The sequence below is a fragment of the Pipistrellus hanaki genome (assembly GCF_964339955.1).
Source record: "Pipistrellus hanaki genome assembly, chromosome: 1".
Taxonomy (NCBI): domain Eukaryota; kingdom Metazoa; phylum Chordata; class Mammalia; order Chiroptera; family Vespertilionidae; genus Pipistrellus; species Pipistrellus hanaki.
This window is the reverse complement of record NC_140503.1, coordinates 129,855,587-129,872,526: the sequence shown is the minus strand read 5'-3', so window position 1 is coordinate 129,872,526 and position 16,940 is coordinate 129,855,587. Positions and strand designations below refer to the sequence as shown.

Here is a 16,940-nt window from a genome sequence, read left to right as displayed (position 1 = left end):
TAGATAGATAGATAGATATACAGGTATCGATAATAATAAAAGCATAATATGCTAATTAGACTAGATGTCCTTCTGGACAAAGCCGAGGCTACAAGGGAAGCTCAGGTCCTGGGTGCCAGAGGGAAGTTAGTACTGGCAGTGGGGAAAGGAAGGCCTACTCTTGCAGAAATTTTGTGCATCAGGCTTCTAGTGTATATGTGTTTGTGTGTGCATAGATAGATAGATAGATATAGATATAGATATAGATATAGATATAGATATAGATATAGATACATATATATTTAATATATATACACACACTCACACACACACACACACACACACACACACATATATATATAATTATAAAAGCATAATATACTAATTAGATTGGACAACTGAACAATCTTCTGGACGTCATTCCAGATGTCCTTCCGGATGAAGCATCAGCAGCAGGTGCTGAGGCAGAGGCATAGGAGAAATCGGGCAGGCAGGCGAGTGGTTAGGGGAGATCAAACAGGCAGGCAGAGGCAATTAGGGGCATTCAGGCAAATAAGCGAGTGGTTAGGGGTGATCAGGCAGGCAGACAGGCCAGCAGTTAAGAGCCAGCAGTCCAGGATTGCGAGAAGGATGTCCAACTATCAAGATAACTAGTAGTTGTACATCTCCTGAGGCGTCCTGGATTGCACTAAGGTGCAAGCCAAGCTGAGGGACTCCCTGACCCCTGGTGCATAAATTTTGTTCACTGGCCTCTAGTCTATATATAAAAGCCTAAGCAACCAGAATGACTAGAATAACTGGAATAATCGGTCACTATGATGCACACTGACCACCAGGGGGCAGATGCTCAATGCAGGAGCTGCCCCCTGGTAGTCAGTGCACTCCCATAACCAACCTCTCCCGTCCAGCCAACCTTCCACAGTCCCTCCCCCAACCACCGGGCTGGGACGGGGAACCAGGGGTGGGTGGCAGTGGATGTAGCCTCTTTCCCAGAGGTGCCAAGGGCTGGCTCCCTCCTCAGGGCTGGTGGCCAACCTCTTATGCCCTGTACCTACCCCCAGCCCACAGGCCCCAATTGGCCCACAACCTTCCTGCCACAATGGCAGCATGGCAGCAAGGGAAGGAGGAAGGAGGAGGCAGGGAACCGCATGGTGGATGGGCACTGATGATGGCAGCGGTGGCATCTGGTGTCCATTTCTTCCACACCTGGCCCAGCAACCATCGCCTCCTCTCCAGCCCGGTCCTCATCAACCTGGCCCAATTGGCCCTGATCACTGACCAGGCCTAGGGACCCCACCCATGCACAGATTTTGTGCAATGGTCATATATATATATATATATATATATATATATATATATATATAGAGAGAGAGAGAGAGAGAGAGAGAGAGAGAGAGAGAGAGGAGGGAGGAGAGAGAGAGAAACTAAAATTTAGACATGGTGTGGGGCATCCATTTGTATTTTTGCTTCAGGCTTTGTACATGTTGGGACCATCCTTGAGTTCTGACTATAATACAACTAAATGCTTTCCTTCCCTGTATGATAAAATAACAGTGCACATAACAAAAGTCAACATGAACTAATGAATTCTTACTGTATGTAGGCACAGTACTAAATACATTATGTGGATTATTTTATTTAATTTTGGAATTTTAGATATGGACTAGCTCTTCTTTTTCCTTCAGGAAGCATTTTCCCTTGGCTATAACAGATTATGTCAAAAATGGAGATGAATTCTACTCTCCAATTTTTATATTATCTACACTAATAAAAGAGAAACATGCAAATTGACCATCTCTCCACTATGCCCATCAGCCAATCAGGAGTGAGTATGCAAATAAACCCAACAAAGATGATGGTGGCCACAGAGCTGGAGTGAGCAGAAGGCTTGGGTTGCCACCGACAATGGAGTAAGCCAAGCTTCCTGCCCACCCTGGCAGCTGCTGAAAAAGTGGCTGGGAGCCTGTGTCACGGAGGGTGACCCAGGCTTCCAGCCGGCCCTGGCCTCCACTCAAGGAGTGGTTGGAACAAAAAAAAGGAGTGGCTGGGGGCCTGGGTTGCTGGGGGGCATGGCCAGCCTGAAAATGGCTCTCCACTTCTTACCCAGGCTGGCCTCACCTCCATGGGGGGCTAGGCCAATCTGCAAACAGCCATCAGCCCCTCACCCAGGCTGGCCAGACACCCCAGCGGGAACCTTCACCCTATGGGGACGTGGCCGGCCTGCAAACCACCAAAGTCCCCTTGTCCAGGCTGCCCCACACCTCAAGGGAATCCCCACCCTGATCTAGGATACTCTTCAGGGCAAACCAGCCAGCCCCCACTCGTGCACCTGGCCTGTATCTATAAAAATAAAAGGGTACTATGCTAATTAGACTAGGAGACCTTCCGGAAGACCTTCCAGATGTTCTTCTAGACAAAGCCATGGTGGCGGGACCAAGGGAGAGGTGATTAGAAGCCAAGAGGGGAGGACAGTTGTGGGTGATCAGGCAGCAGGTGGGGGAGGGAGGCAGTTGGGGGTGAGAAGACCACCAAGGGGGCTAGTTTGGGGCAACCAGGCCATCAATGGGAGTCAATTGGAGGTGATCAGGCAGGCAAAGTGGTTAGGGGCAATCAGGCATGCAGGAGAGCAGTTAGGAGCCAGCAGTCCCAGATTGCGAGAGGGATGTCTGACTGGCGGTTTAGGCCCCATCCCTATAAACTGGCAGTAGGACATCCTTTGAAAGGTCCCAGATTAGAAAGGGTGCAGGCTGGGCTGAGGGACAAACCCCCCACCTCCCTCACCCCCTTGTGCATGAATTTTGTGCGCTGGGCCACTAGTCACACTATAATCTTGTATGCTACAGCATTCATTATACATGCTTAATATATGATACACTTAAAGGGGTACTGTTATACTTAGATATTTATAATAAATATTTTTATTATAATTTTATTTCTTCTTCAGGCATTGCAAATCTTCTGTATAAATTTGTCACATTAATTTACTAGGCATTGAAGAAAAAAATAGCACAAAAAAATGGTTACAATTATTCTTTTCCTCCTTCCCCACCTTATTTTTCCTGGAGAAGGAGTATATATATTGATATATGTTGGCCTCATTTGCATTACATTTGCCAAGTTTTCTGTGTATTTTCAAAATTAATTGTTATTGTTTTGATAAAAATTATTAGCTAATTTCTTTACTGTTATAAAGTTCTCATTTATTTAATAATACATGAACATTTGGCAATCATTAGCTATATTGAATAGTCATCATTGCTAAATGATTTTCCAAGTTCTTTATTTTCATTCTCTTATTTAAAAGAAATGTAATCATTCTAAGAGGAAAGTAGTGTAGAAGTTAGATCATAATTTATAAAAAAAATATTACCTTCTGAGTCCACCATTACATTTTCCCCTTTCCTTATTCTAGAATATTCATTTGCAAAATGTTCTTTTAAAGAACTATCATGTTTTAAATATTGATATATTTTGACAGCCCTGACTTTCAACTTCTCTAAATGATATCTGTGTGTGCACAGTCCTGTGAGAACTATACAACAGATTCTGTTTAATTTATCACTTTAATTTTGCATTTAATCATTTTTCTGTCATATTGTGAAAATAGATTCTTATTTTTATGATGCCTCTCTTTTTAGATCTTTCTGTTTTGTTTTGTTTTTTTTTGTTGTTGTTCTTTTCTAAAATAATTACTCTATTTGCATTACTTAGACTAAAAGTGATTTTAAAAGTATGTAACCAGATGACTACTACCCTGAGCCTGGTTACACTTTTTCATGTTTAGCCTGCCAGCTTCAACTCAGGTGAGCTGAAAAAGGGCCTCTGAGTTGATATCAAACACTTATTATAAATCTCCTTGTCAACACTGCAAATGGTAGTACTCGTTTGAATCTATCAATGACTCAGATTTATTCCAGATCTCTTTGAATTTGATGTTTTGACAAAGTGCAAAGCCCTAGGTATTTCTTTTACTTATGAATTTGCTCTTCAGTAGCCTAAGTCTGAGCAGGAATAACCTACTCCTTCAACAAATGTTGAGAATATATAGCATATAATCAAAGGTGGTAGAAAAATCACTCAAAATTTTTAAGTAATTCATTCTTCCTTTTGGGGGAGGATCTTTTTTTCTTTGTAGCAGTGATAATTTAGTAACTTTGAAATCTTCAGTAGAGGGTCATTTTCACCTCACAATCATATTCTGTAAAACTTGGTCTATTCCTGAGACCCCCTCGGTGCTTGTGAATCTATATTTTGCAACATGCATGGCATGTATGTCATATGTAACAACTACAGTCATAAATATAAAAGCAGCTGACATTTATAAAGAATTTACTAGTACTATGTGCCAGTCCATGTTCTAGGCACATTACACCTTTTAGGGCATTTAATATTCACAGCAACCTTATGAAGTAGGTATTATTATTACTCTCTCCATTTTATAGATAAGGAGAATCTGGTGGTCCCTCTAAAGAAGGTGAGCAATACTCCAAAGGTCAAAGAGCTATGAATAGGGAGTCAGGATTCAAACTAGGGCAGCTTGGTGGTGAAGTCCATAGGCCTAACTATTACATTGCCTCTCATTAGAGACCTAATCATGTCAGGGAAAACAGTTTAAAAATTCATGAAATGGAGTCTTGTTTGTACTTCTGTTATGAAGGAAAGTACTGCAAGGAGACGCCATGGGACAATTAAGCCAGTAAATACAACTGAGCCTGAGTTCCTCTGAGTTCCTTTTGTAAGATACCAACTTCTAAAAGCTTGAGCACATTATTTCTGATATATACTAATGAATCTATTTGAAGGCAGTGAATTTTACTAACGAGAGTTTACAGTAGAAATATAAACAGGCCCTAATGAATGTGTTTGTTGGTCTACAGAGCCTCTCTCTCTCTCTCTCTCTCCTCTCTCTCTCTCTCTCTCTCTCTCTCTCTCTCTCTCTCTCTCTCTCTCTCTCTCTCTCTCTCTCCCTCTCTCTCTCTCTCTCTCTCTCTCTCTCTCTCTCTCTCTCTCTCTCTCTCACACACACACACACACACACACACACACTATATTTAGATATAAAAAGTACATATATGACTATCTGTTAAGATTTTTAGTGGTGCATTCCTTATGACTAAGGCAAGAAACCTGTTCTAATTTATAGCTTAATTTAGAAGAAATAAAGTCCTCCAGATCCAGAATTGCTCCAGCCTTCTAACTTACAAACATACCTAAGAAACTGAGTGCTGTCATGACCAAACTAACATAGGTGTGTAAGTGTGCCAGTGGGACTTTTGGGTGAGCCCAGCATCCAGTGTACCCACCAGGAGTGCTGGCCAGATGCAAATTCACCCCCACCTGGGCACTTCTTCCAATACACAGCTTGGGTAGCCCGGACCCCAGCTCTGTGGTCTATTTTGAGACAGGAAGCCCCTCCATGTCCTCATGACCACATTGCTGAGGATGTCAAAAAAGGCAGCTCTTACAGATTATAATTTTCAACTAAAAGTTTGTTTTGGGGGGAGCACTAAGTAAAATTAAAAATGTAAACCTTGATGAAGGGGAACCCTCCTCTACTTTTGACACTATTTCAGAGTCAGTGCATCAACCATTTATAATAATAAAAGTGTAATATGCTAATTAGACCAGACATACTTCAGGACAAAACTGGGGCTGCGAGGGAAACCCGGGTCCAGATGCTAGCTGGTGGCCAGAGAGAAACCCAGGTTCTGAGTGCCAGAGGAAAGCTGATGCTGGCAGCCTGAGGAAGGAAGGCTACTCCTGCATGAATTTCATGCATTGGGCCTCTAGTGCAAGTATAAAGGTAGAGAATCCAAGGCAATGTATTGGTTACATTTAGACCAGAATTATTTTAAAGATTTGGCCTTGAAAATATACTAATTTCAGTGATTTCACCATATATATATATATATATATATATATATATATATATGGTAAAAATGATTTTTTTTCTAATTTTTAGATTAGCAAACTATTTAAATATCCTCTTCTTGTATTCTTGTAGTCAGTGATTGTCTCCCTTTTTTCATTTTACCAGTATAAATCACTTCCACAGTGAAATTTGATGTAGATATTTTACACAAAAAATGAATACAAAGGAATTTAGAGTCCCCGAAAGTGATCTCATATTTTTATAAGAACATGGGAGGACTAGCTATGCTTTTTTTTTTTTAACCAATTAATGAAAGATATTTGTGGAAACTGGAAAATTCTGTACTTTGTACACTGAATTCTTTAAAAAACCACTAGACTATTTTGAAAGTTTCTTCTCTCTCTCTCTCATATACATACATATGATTTTACTTACATATAAATAATATATAAATATATACAAATGATTTTGCAATACTATAATACATACCACTTTAAAGCTCTCAAAAATATTACCACAGAGCTTTGAATACCCATTTGTTTACTGAATACTAGTATTGATTATTGCCTTCACTTGTCAGAAAATCACAACAAAGCTATAGTTCTCTTGTTTTTATGGCCTGGCATAGAGAGCAGCATGGGTATCATAGATATATTTGTAAACTGGAGAGCTTATGGATAAATACAGGTAATTGAATGATATACCTAATGCTTTCTTGTTAACCAAAGATTCTTCAGCATTATTTAATGAATCACTTCCTCCAGTGACTTTAATGTAACCATACGGTCAAACCCCAACTAAAACTCACTTTACCAACAGAATAGAAATATGCTCAATGTGTTATTGTTTCATTAATAAGACCAGTGGATAAAGGAAGAACACTCATAGAACTCACTCAGAAGACCATGAATGGCATGAAGACGAAACCTAAAAGGAACACTCACTTTACAGAGCAGTCCATTTTCATTTCCAATAGAGGTTGTAAGAATCCTAGTGAGTTTCCTCCTGCAGGAAACTGGCTGAGTAGGCAACCTTCCTATTTTAAAATTCACTTTTCCTAGGAGCTACTAGATAGGCAAACTGGAAAGAAAAAAAGAAAAAAAAAAAAACCTCATCAAATGTTTGAACTGAGGTCAGGACCCTAAATGTTGAGCTCTACTCGAGTGTTTTAATTCTTTTTGCAAAATCAAGGATAATACTCTTCTCCTAGCAGGCCTGCTGATGTCCTTTCTTTCTTTCTTTTTTAATCTTTATTGTTGAGATTATTTCAAATGTCTCCCATTTATCCCCCATTGCCCTCTCTACATGGTTCCTGCCCTATCCCAGGCTTTCATCACTCTATTGTCTGTGTCTATAGGTAATGCATATATGCATTAAGATCTTTGGCTAATCTCTGACTGGCCCCCCACTTCCCTTCTCTCTGATATCCATCAGTCTGTTCCATGTTTTCATGCCTCTGATTCTATTTTTTTACATTTCTTTATTGATTAAGGTATCACATATTTGTCCTCAACCCCCCATTCCAATCCCCCACCCTTCCCCACTCATGCCCCTAACCTTCTATTGTCCTTGACCACTGGTTAGGCTCATATGTATGCACATAAGTTCTTTGGTTGATCTCTCCCTTTTATCCCCACACTCCCTTTGAGGTCCAACAGTCTGACCATGGCTCTTTATCTCTGGGTCTGTTCTTGTTCATCAGTCTATGTTGTTCACCATTTCCCATAGATGAGTGAGATCATGTCCTACTGGAAATATACTTATAAGAATCAAAAACCTCTGATTCTATATTATTCATGAGTTTATTTTGTTCATTAGATTTCTTGGTTTTATTGTGTGTTTTTTTTAGAATCGGTTCTTGATAGGTATGTATTTATTGCCATTTTATTGTTCATATTTCTTCTTCTCCTCCTCCTCCTCCTCCTTCTTCTCCTTTCCTCTTCTTTTTTTTAAAAATATATTTTATTGATTTTTTACAGAGAGGAGGAGAGAGGGATAGAGAGCTAGAAACGTCAATGAGAGAGAATCATCAATCAGCTGCCTCTTGCACACCCCCTACTGGGATGTGCCCGCAACCAAGGTACATGCCCTTGACCGGAATCGAACCTGGGACCTTTCAGTCCACAGACCGATGCCTCTACCACTGAGCCAAACCGGCTCCTTTCCTCTTCTTAAAGAATACCGAACATTTAATGTAATACTTATTTGGTAGTGAACTCCTTTAGCTTTTTCTTATCTATGAAGCTCTTTATCTGACCTTCAATTCTAAATGATAGCTTTGCTGAGTAGAGTAATCTTGGTTGCAGGTCCTTGCTTGTCATCACTTTGAATATTTCTTGCCCCTCCCTTCTGGCCTGCAAAGTTTCTTTTGAGAAATCAGTCGACAGTTGTATGGGTGCTCTCTTGTAGGTAACTACTTTTCTCTTCCTCCTTTTAAGATTATGTCTTTAACCCTTGGCATTTTAATGTTGATGTGTCTTGGTGTAGGTCTCTTTGGATTCCTCTTGCTTGGGACTCTCTGCACTTTCTACACTTTTAAGTCTAGTATTTTTTTCACCAGGCAAGGGAATTTTTCTATCATTATTTCTTCAAATAAGATTTTATTATCTTACCCTCTTTCTTCTCCTTTGGGTACCCTCATAATGCAAATATTGGTAAACTTGAAGTTTTCGCAGAAGCTCCTTACACTATTTTCTTTTTCTTTTTTTTTTTTTTTTTGCTCTTCTGATTGGATTTTTTTGCTTCCTCATATTCAAACTTGTTTCTTTGATTCTAAGAATCCTCTACTGCACTGTTGAATCCCTATAAATTATTCTTTATTTCAGTTAGTGTATGTTTAATTTTTGACTGGTCCTTTTTCATGTCTTTGAAATTCTCACTAAGATCCTTGAAAGTTTCTTTAAGTCCTTTGATGCTCTCATTAAGTCCCTTGAACCTCTCATTAAGATTCTTTTTTCTTAATATATTTTTTATTGATTTTTTTACAGAGAGGAAGGGAGGGGGACAGAGAGTTAGAAACATCAATGAGAGAAACACCAATTCAGCTGCTTCCTGCACACCTCTTACTGGGGATGTGCCCACAACCAAGGTACATGCCCTTGACTGGAATCGAACCTGGCATCCTTGAGTCTGCAGGCCAACACTCTATCCACTGAGCCAAACCGACCAGGGCTCATTAAGATTCTTGAGCAACCTTATAACCATTGCTTTAAACTCTGTATCTAATAGTTTGCTCACTTCCATTTCATTTAGATCTTTTTCTGTTCTTTTATTTGTGATATGTTTCTTTGTCTCTGCATTTTGACTGCTTCCATGTCTTTCTTTCTATGTATTAAGTAGAGCTGTTATATCTCCTGGAATTGGTAGTGTGGCCTTGTGTAGTAGGTGTCCTATAGGGCTCAGTAGCTCAGCCTCCCCAATCACCTGAACTAGGCATTCTAGGTATGTCCTTGTATGGGCTATGTGAACAGACTTATTGTAGTCGAACTTTTATTGCTATTGGTGTCACTGGGAGGAAATGACCTCCAGGCTAATTGGCTGTGAGGACCAGCTGTGTCTACAATGGAAGAGCTGCTGTACAGGAGACACCCCTATGGAGCAGGACTTGCTTCAGTGGGGCTTTGTTGCTCACTAAGTCTACTTCTTTGGTGTCACTTGTGGATGTGTAGAGTTGTAATATGGTAAAGTCTGAAGCTGTCCACCAGGTTCACTGGCTCTAGGGCCTCCCAGGAGGTACAATAAGCTGCTTCCTGGGGCCACCCTTCAGAAGCTACAGAACCATCTGCAGATGGCTGCTACTTGTATTGAGCTTGGACATGCCCAGGTAAGGCCAAGCTGTGAATCAAGGCAAGATGATGCTAATGCCAGGTCTTGGGCCTCTTATTGATAGGTAGGGGGCATGTTGATACTAGCTGTTGCTAGTTTCAGAGATTTTAGAAAAGTCTGAAGCCTGAACCAGAACAGGCCATTTATATAGAAAAGCCACTGCAAATAATTTGGATGGGCCTGAAAATTGGGTAGGGTAGGGTCTTAGGGTGTCACCAGGGCAGAGTGAACAGTGTGAGCCAAGTTGATGAAAACTCAGACATGGCTGCCAATCAGCTCTGCAACAGGGGAGGTCCTAGCACAGGAACATGACCCCTGCAAGCATCCCCATTTCAAGAAAGCTGCCCCTGAGTTCTTTCCCTGATGCCAGGCAATCCAGTTCCTCCATGAATATCCCAGTTTCCTTTTAAGCTCCCATCCCCCTCCATCACTGGAGTCCAGAGTGATCAAATCCGAGTAAGTCCATGTGCTGGCCCTTTAAAAGGGACTGCTGGGACTCCCACGGTCTCTGTTTCATTCAGCTACAATCTCTGCTGGCTTTTACAGCCTGAAGTTATGAGGAATTCTCTTCCCAGCTGTAGAACCCTAGCTGAGAGTCTGAGGTGGGACTGGGATCCCTTGCTCCTCACCAGTGGCCTCAATAGCAGAGATATCCCTCCTGATAAAACAACGCCATACATGGGTGTCAGACTAGCTCATTCCATTCTTCTGATCCTCCTACCAGACTCAATGTACTAGTTGTAAGACTTCCATTCAGCCAGATTTCAGGCAGTTTGGCCGGTATTCCTTCTAAAAGGATAAAACACAAGATTCAGAAACACAGTCAGTCTCCTGCTACTCTTGTTGTCTATTCAAAAAAGTGCTAAACCACAATCTGTTCTACCAATCTTCTTTCCAGCCATTGGCCTATGATGGAATTAATTCAAATGTTAAAGCAGTCAGGACCCTTGGAACACAGAAGAATTTTTCCCCAATGAATAACCAATCTCGATTAGCATAACCAGAAGACTACTTAAATAGGAGGAAGTCCTCTGACATCTACTTTTTTACCTCATTTGGAGTGTTATGGTGGGCCATCAACCCAGCCATAAAGCTTTCCTCCTTTGAGAAAGGTTCAAAGGAAAGACTCACCACTATTTCTATAATTTTACTTCAAATATGCATTGCTTCTAGACACAGACTTCTCTTAATAATTTTGCAAGCATAACATCTTTTTACCGATATATATTGTATTATTTGGAAAATGTTACATTAGTCTTATAATGTGCTCAACAGTCACAGTTTATTAATTTCACCTCTTCCCCCAAGAAAAATGGAGTAGGGGGAGGGAGTGGAAATGAATGTGAAATATAAATGGTGAAAATCAGGGAGTGTTTAGTAAAGGGAAATGTAGCTGATACTTCTCATTTTTCAGAGACTGAGGCTGAGGCTGAGGCTCAGGGATGGAGTTATCTACCTGGCTATAGGCTAGTTAGTGATAGATCAGAATCGAGAGTTCCACTCCACAAATGTTGTGCCAGCATTGTTGACAAATTCTAAGTCTCAGGCAGATGTGGAGCATCCGATCCCCCAACACCATCACAATGTCAACTTTCATTGCCCCAAAGAATCATTTGCATTAGTTAAAGCATTACCAGGCCTAAAGAAGAGAGGTCTACTAGCACACCAGTGAAATAAGGTCACAGCCCAGGAGTTAAGGCTCCCCTCTCGAGCCTGGTCTGCATTTTCTCTCAGCTGGACCAGAACAGGAAGAACAGACTGGAGGAGAGCCAAGGCCCCGTTTTCTTCTTTGTGTCAAGAGCTAGAGGACTGTTCAGTTCCTTCCTCTGGGAAGAGCTGCTGTATTTTTTACTTTTTTATTTTTACTGGCTTTTAAATTGTTCCCTATGGCTGAAACCGTTTGCCTCACTGGATAGAGCATCGGCCTGCAGACTGAAAGGTCCCAGGTTTGATTCCAGTTAAGGGCATGTATGTACCTTGGTTGCTGGCACATCCCCAGTAGGGGGTGTGCAAGAGGCAACTGATCAATGATTCTCTTTCATCGATGTTTCTAACTCTCTATTCCTCTCTCTTCCTTTCTGTGAAAAATCAATAAAATATTTTTTTAAATAAATAAATAAATAAATAAATTGTTCCCTATAATTACAACAAGCACCAGTTATCATGTGCATGCTGAGTGCCAACCCTGAGCCAGCTTTCCACATATATAATCTCATGTAATGCTCAACAACACCCCTATGAGGTGGGAATATTATTCCCTAAATTTCACAAGTAAAGACTATTAGGCTAAGTAACTTCTCCAAGTTCTGAATTCGGGTCTGAATGAGAGCAAAGACTATGGTCTTAACAATTACCCTGAGTTGACTTCTGGAGTTTCTCCAGTGGGCAGACTTTTCTTTTTTATAGTGCTCCTGCAGAGTTCCAGGTCAGCTGCAGGTCACCTTCCTCTCTGAGCACAACCTTTCCAGCCATTTATGAAAATTTGAGTCTATTATATTTATATTTAAATTTTATGAATAGAATTTGAGATTCAACTTTGAAAAGGTTTACCCATCCTTCAAAATGTGATACTCAAAACCCAAATTCCATAACTGCGTGGTTTGTATGTACATTCATTCATGCTAATTTCATCACAGAGTTATCTCATTGGGACCAGAGTGGACATAACAGTTCCCTTGATGAGTGGTTCCCTGAAACTTCCAGACAGCTATCAGAACCCTTAGAAGAGGGCAAAGGTCCTCAAAACAGCACCCTCTCCAGGAAGAACAAGCTTCCCCATCCTGCCCATGCAAGCTGGACTTCCAAGCATGGACTGCCCTTATCCCCCTTTAAACAGCCCATGTTTTCAATGGTATTCACCCAAACCAAATGCTTAAACTGAAGCCAAATGCCATCATTAATAGCCAAAAACAACCAATGGGCTTTGTTTGGTGCCCCCAGCTTCATATAAAGATAGAATTAGAACAGATTGTTTTTGGGAGATTTATTGTGGAGCCATAATGTCTTTGAGTGGGATTAAATGTGACATGCAGCATGCTATAAATCTCCATTACTGTTTAATTAGTAACCACTACATCAGCGTGAGCTTCCTGGAATGCCCGTGGTACTAAATTGACTGAGCCCCACAGTAAACTGACTCTCTATCGATGCTAAAATTCAGCCCCCAAACTCCCACCACGGTGAGAGTCTGAGTTAGACGTGAGAACCCAGGGGACTGCCATGCCAGGGGTGTATACAAGTGGTGTCGACCTTTTCCCTTGAGTTGCCTTCCCCCACTTTCTCCAAGTCCTACCTGACAATTTGTAGATCCTGAAGTTTCAGACTTTATAGAAAGTTGTAAACATCCTAACAATCAAAGGGAATCTTTCATCTGAGCACTGTAATAAATGGTCTCACTTTAAGTTTTTATACCTTCCATTCTCCTGAATACGTAGGTGATCCCTCTCTATATGTACAGGCCATCACAGTTTTGGGTAAAAAGGTAAAGATTAGGAGCTATCCATATGGTACATATGACAAGAAGAGCTCGAGGGAAGATGTGCTAATGAGAAAGCAGGTGTGTGCAAATGAGGCAAATGATCAATCTCCAAGAATGTTTGGAGTATCAGTGTTTGGATTTATGTCAGCAGAGGACTTTGGCCTGCCCACAAGAGGACGAGGGGGTACAAGGGATCTCCCATCTAACTTTGGGGGGGGAAAAAAACAAAACAGGAAGATAATGCTTACTTTTGCCTGAATTGTTGAGATAATTGCCACAATACTGGGTTTCCCCGGTTCTGTAGCGTGTATAACAGGCAATATATGTCGCTGTCAGACCATAATGCTGTTTCTACCATCACATGGCATGCCCTGAGGCCCCAGTTAGTTTCACATCAAAACTTAAAGGTTAATTCTGTTAAAAAATCAACCAAGTGAGGTTTTCAGGTGCAAATTTATGCACAGTCATGACACATGTCTCCACACTTTATGGATTACTAATTCTGTGGTTCATGGAGATTCTAAAGAATGTGAGCTGAGTGCTATGAATACAGTTATCAAAAACATTGTCTCATGCAGTAGGAGGAGCTTAGGCTTCCTCTAAAACTCTGACCACACCCTGAAGATCTCAGCCTTGCCTTCGACGCTGCCACTCAAGCTCTCCCCCCAACCCCCCACCCCCAGCTCTAAAAATACAGATGAAGTCTTCCACTGGGGGCAACACACTCTTAAGCTGGGGCTTGCCCCAAGCAAAGTCTGCACTGGAGAGAAAAAGGCTATATTTGATTGTAAGCACCCTGAAGGCAGGACTGTGTCTCATGGATGAGGCAGCAATGAGCAACTCACACTCAGTCATCCCACAAGGCCACGCCTGCAAATTGTGCTCAGAACTCTTGACTGAGTGTTGAATGAATGCATGCTTTCTCCCTGCCCCCGGAGGCAGAGCCGCAATGTGTGATTACTCTCCTACACACTGTCAGTTTCATAGGTATACCATCAGCACTCACTACAGGCCCAACACCATCCCGCTGGGCAGGCAGGTCCAGTGGGACCCTCAGTCGTACTGTGCCCCATCTGCTGAGTCCCAGCATAGGTGATCCCCAGCATGCGTTCCACGGGTCCCAGGCTTCTGGGGGTATAGAAATGCTACTGATCATCTAAATGAATTTTATCTTTTTATAAGTGATCTGAAGACAGAATTGGCTCCTGTGAAATCACCTACATCCCTTTAAAAAGTAATGCTTGTGTTCCTTTTTAAGCCAAAAATTGGGACTGTTTTTGTTTTTCCCCAGGAAAACCTCTTTTTTGTGATGGAATTTCTCAATGGAGGAGACTTGATGTACCACATCCAGAGCTGCCACAAGTTTGACCTTTGCAGAGCAACGTAAGAGCCCTTCGAAGGGTCTGGGGTTTTCCACTGTTCATGGCAGGTTCTATGCCCCCACAGAACCCACAGAATCCCCCTTCCTTCTCTGTGGCTTTTTTGTTTCCTCACCCATCACACTTAACTCCCGGGACAAGTTACCCCCAAGAATATATCATACCAGGCAACCATGTTCCTAGTTTGTGAAGCTTACATTCTTGTCAGTGTTGTTTCATTTCTCTGTGTTTTGAAATCAACTGTGTGGTTTCTTAAGGAGATGCCCCAATTCCTCAGGCTTCGAGATGATGTGAGCATGAAAGAAAACGTTTGACCTTTGGGGGGCGGGGGGGGGGGGAAGCAATCCAGTGGAGCACAGCTTTTAAAGGCACCACAGGATGAAGCTTCAGCTGAGGCCTTTCGTGGAAAGGTCAATGCGAAGCCATAAAGCATGTGGCTCTGAGCATGAGAATTCAGAAACCGGGAGGGGCCCTTAGTCTGAGAATAAACCTTCACCTTCGTGGGCAGCCCTCAATGTAAGCAAGTCAAACAGGTTGCCTACACCCATGGGGACTGCAGCTGAGGACCCCCTTCCACTCCCACCCCTCCCCCGGCCCCCATGGTCCCTCTTTCCTGAATGGTCAAACCACTGAGCCATTTTTTTTTTTAATAGTGTCACCAGGCCCATTTTCAAATGCTGGATACAGACTTATTTCTCTTCTTTTTTAAAAACATATTTTTATTTATTTCAGAGAGGGAGGGAGAGGAAGAAAGGAGCTAGAAATATCAATAATAAAAGAGAATCATTGATTGGCTGCCTCCTGACTGGGGATCAAGCCCACAACCTGGGCATGTGCCCTGACTGGGAATCGAACCATGAATTCCTGGTTCATAGGTGGATGTTCAACCACTGAGCCATGCCGGCCAGGCAGACTGCCCGTATTTCTTCAATAATCTTTCACTGGCTCCTAATGAGTGCTTTGAGCAGTGGTGTGTGAACCAGATTGATATATGGACTTATTCCCGGCTCCTGCAGAAGCCTTGCTGAGATTCACACCACTGATCTCATGGCCTCCAGGAGCCATCAGCACACTGCCCAGAGATCATTGTAAGGGATAGCCACTGCACAGAAACCATCAGGCATTTTTCGTGCTGGAGAGGATCCACTCAGTCCAGCACCCTTCCCAGTTTTGTAAGGCCTGAGAACCATCAAACACCTGCTACCCATGTTATCCAGCATGATTGAGCATCGACCTTTGAACCAGAAGGTCACGGTTCAGCATATGACTGGATGCTGGCTATGTCCCTGGTGGAGGATGTGCAGGAGGCAGCCATCAATGATTCTCTCTCATCCTTGATGTTTCTATCTCTCCCTCTCCCTTCCTCTCTGAAATCAATAAAAATATATTTATAATAAAAGGGAAAGTTACTTTCCTATCATACTATACAATTGCATTTAATGTTTGTATATGTTCTGTTGGGGGAAAAGGGACAGTTTGAGTATTGTCATCCAAAATATAAGAATGAGCACCAGCTGCAGGTAGGGCTAACTTAGGAAACCAGCTCTGCTTCATTCTCTCAGGGAGGATATCTTCCTTTTGTTCAGATGAAACAAAATGATGTGTGTACACAGATAAATTGTGTTCCTACAAAGGTGTGTGTACATTAGGCAGAGGGCTGCACAGAGTACTCATGGGATAAAATGCAGTTTATTTTGTTCTGTTAATAACTTGGTGGTGAACTGATTTTTCTCCCCTCAGGTTTTATGCTGCTGAAATCATTCTTGGTCTGCAGTTCCTCCATTCCAAAGGCATTGTCTACAGGTAAGTGTTACCCGTTCAGACACACTGAAATATCTGTATTTCATGATCCAGTTAATGCGGTCGATGTGCTTCAGTGTCATGAAATGCCCAGGGTGTTTTTGTGGCCCAAAGTTTCACCCCCAGTTTCCTGCTCATGGTGATAACACAGATGATGATTTAACAGCAACCAAGTAAGGAATTCCAGTCTCCAAAGCAATAAGGTTCTGACCTTATTTTGTTCTTTATTCCAGTCCTTACTCTTATTCTTCTTCTCACCTCCATTTTTCTCGTTTCCTTCCCATACTCTGCTTTCTTTCTCTTTGCTATCTTGTTGCTTTCTCACTTCTGTCTCCTGCATCTCTTGTCTTTGCCTGTATTTGCTTTGGGCCACCTAGAAATGTCGACTGAATGCCCTCCTTTTGGGTGGGGGAGGCAGGGAGCTCTCCCCTGAACACTCAAGCACACCTAAGGAAACTTGTAAGCCTACACCTTGTAGAATTGCACAGACCATCACGTGTACCCTCTTTTGTGAATGGATGTCCTAAATTTCTTCATCATACACCATCATTTCACATCCTTCTTGGATTAAAGCTACTGCACTTCAATCCCCTTACTTCCTTTCTCA

At 41.9% G+C, this 16,940-nt stretch overlaps 1 protein-coding gene across 1 annotated transcript in view; it reads left to right on the top strand.

Moving 5' to 3' along the window:
* Positions 1 to 16,940, top strand: part of PRKCQ (protein kinase C theta) — a 127,925-nt gene that overhangs the window by 95,506 nt on the left and 15,479 nt on the right. The window contains exons 13-14 of the mRNA XM_084868385.1: positions 14,446 to 14,537; positions 16,274 to 16,336. Of these exons, the coding sequence (XP_084724511.1) occupies positions 14,446 to 14,537; positions 16,274 to 16,336 (155 nt within the window). The remainder of the gene's footprint in view (positions 1 to 14,445; positions 14,538 to 16,273; positions 16,337 to 16,940) is intronic.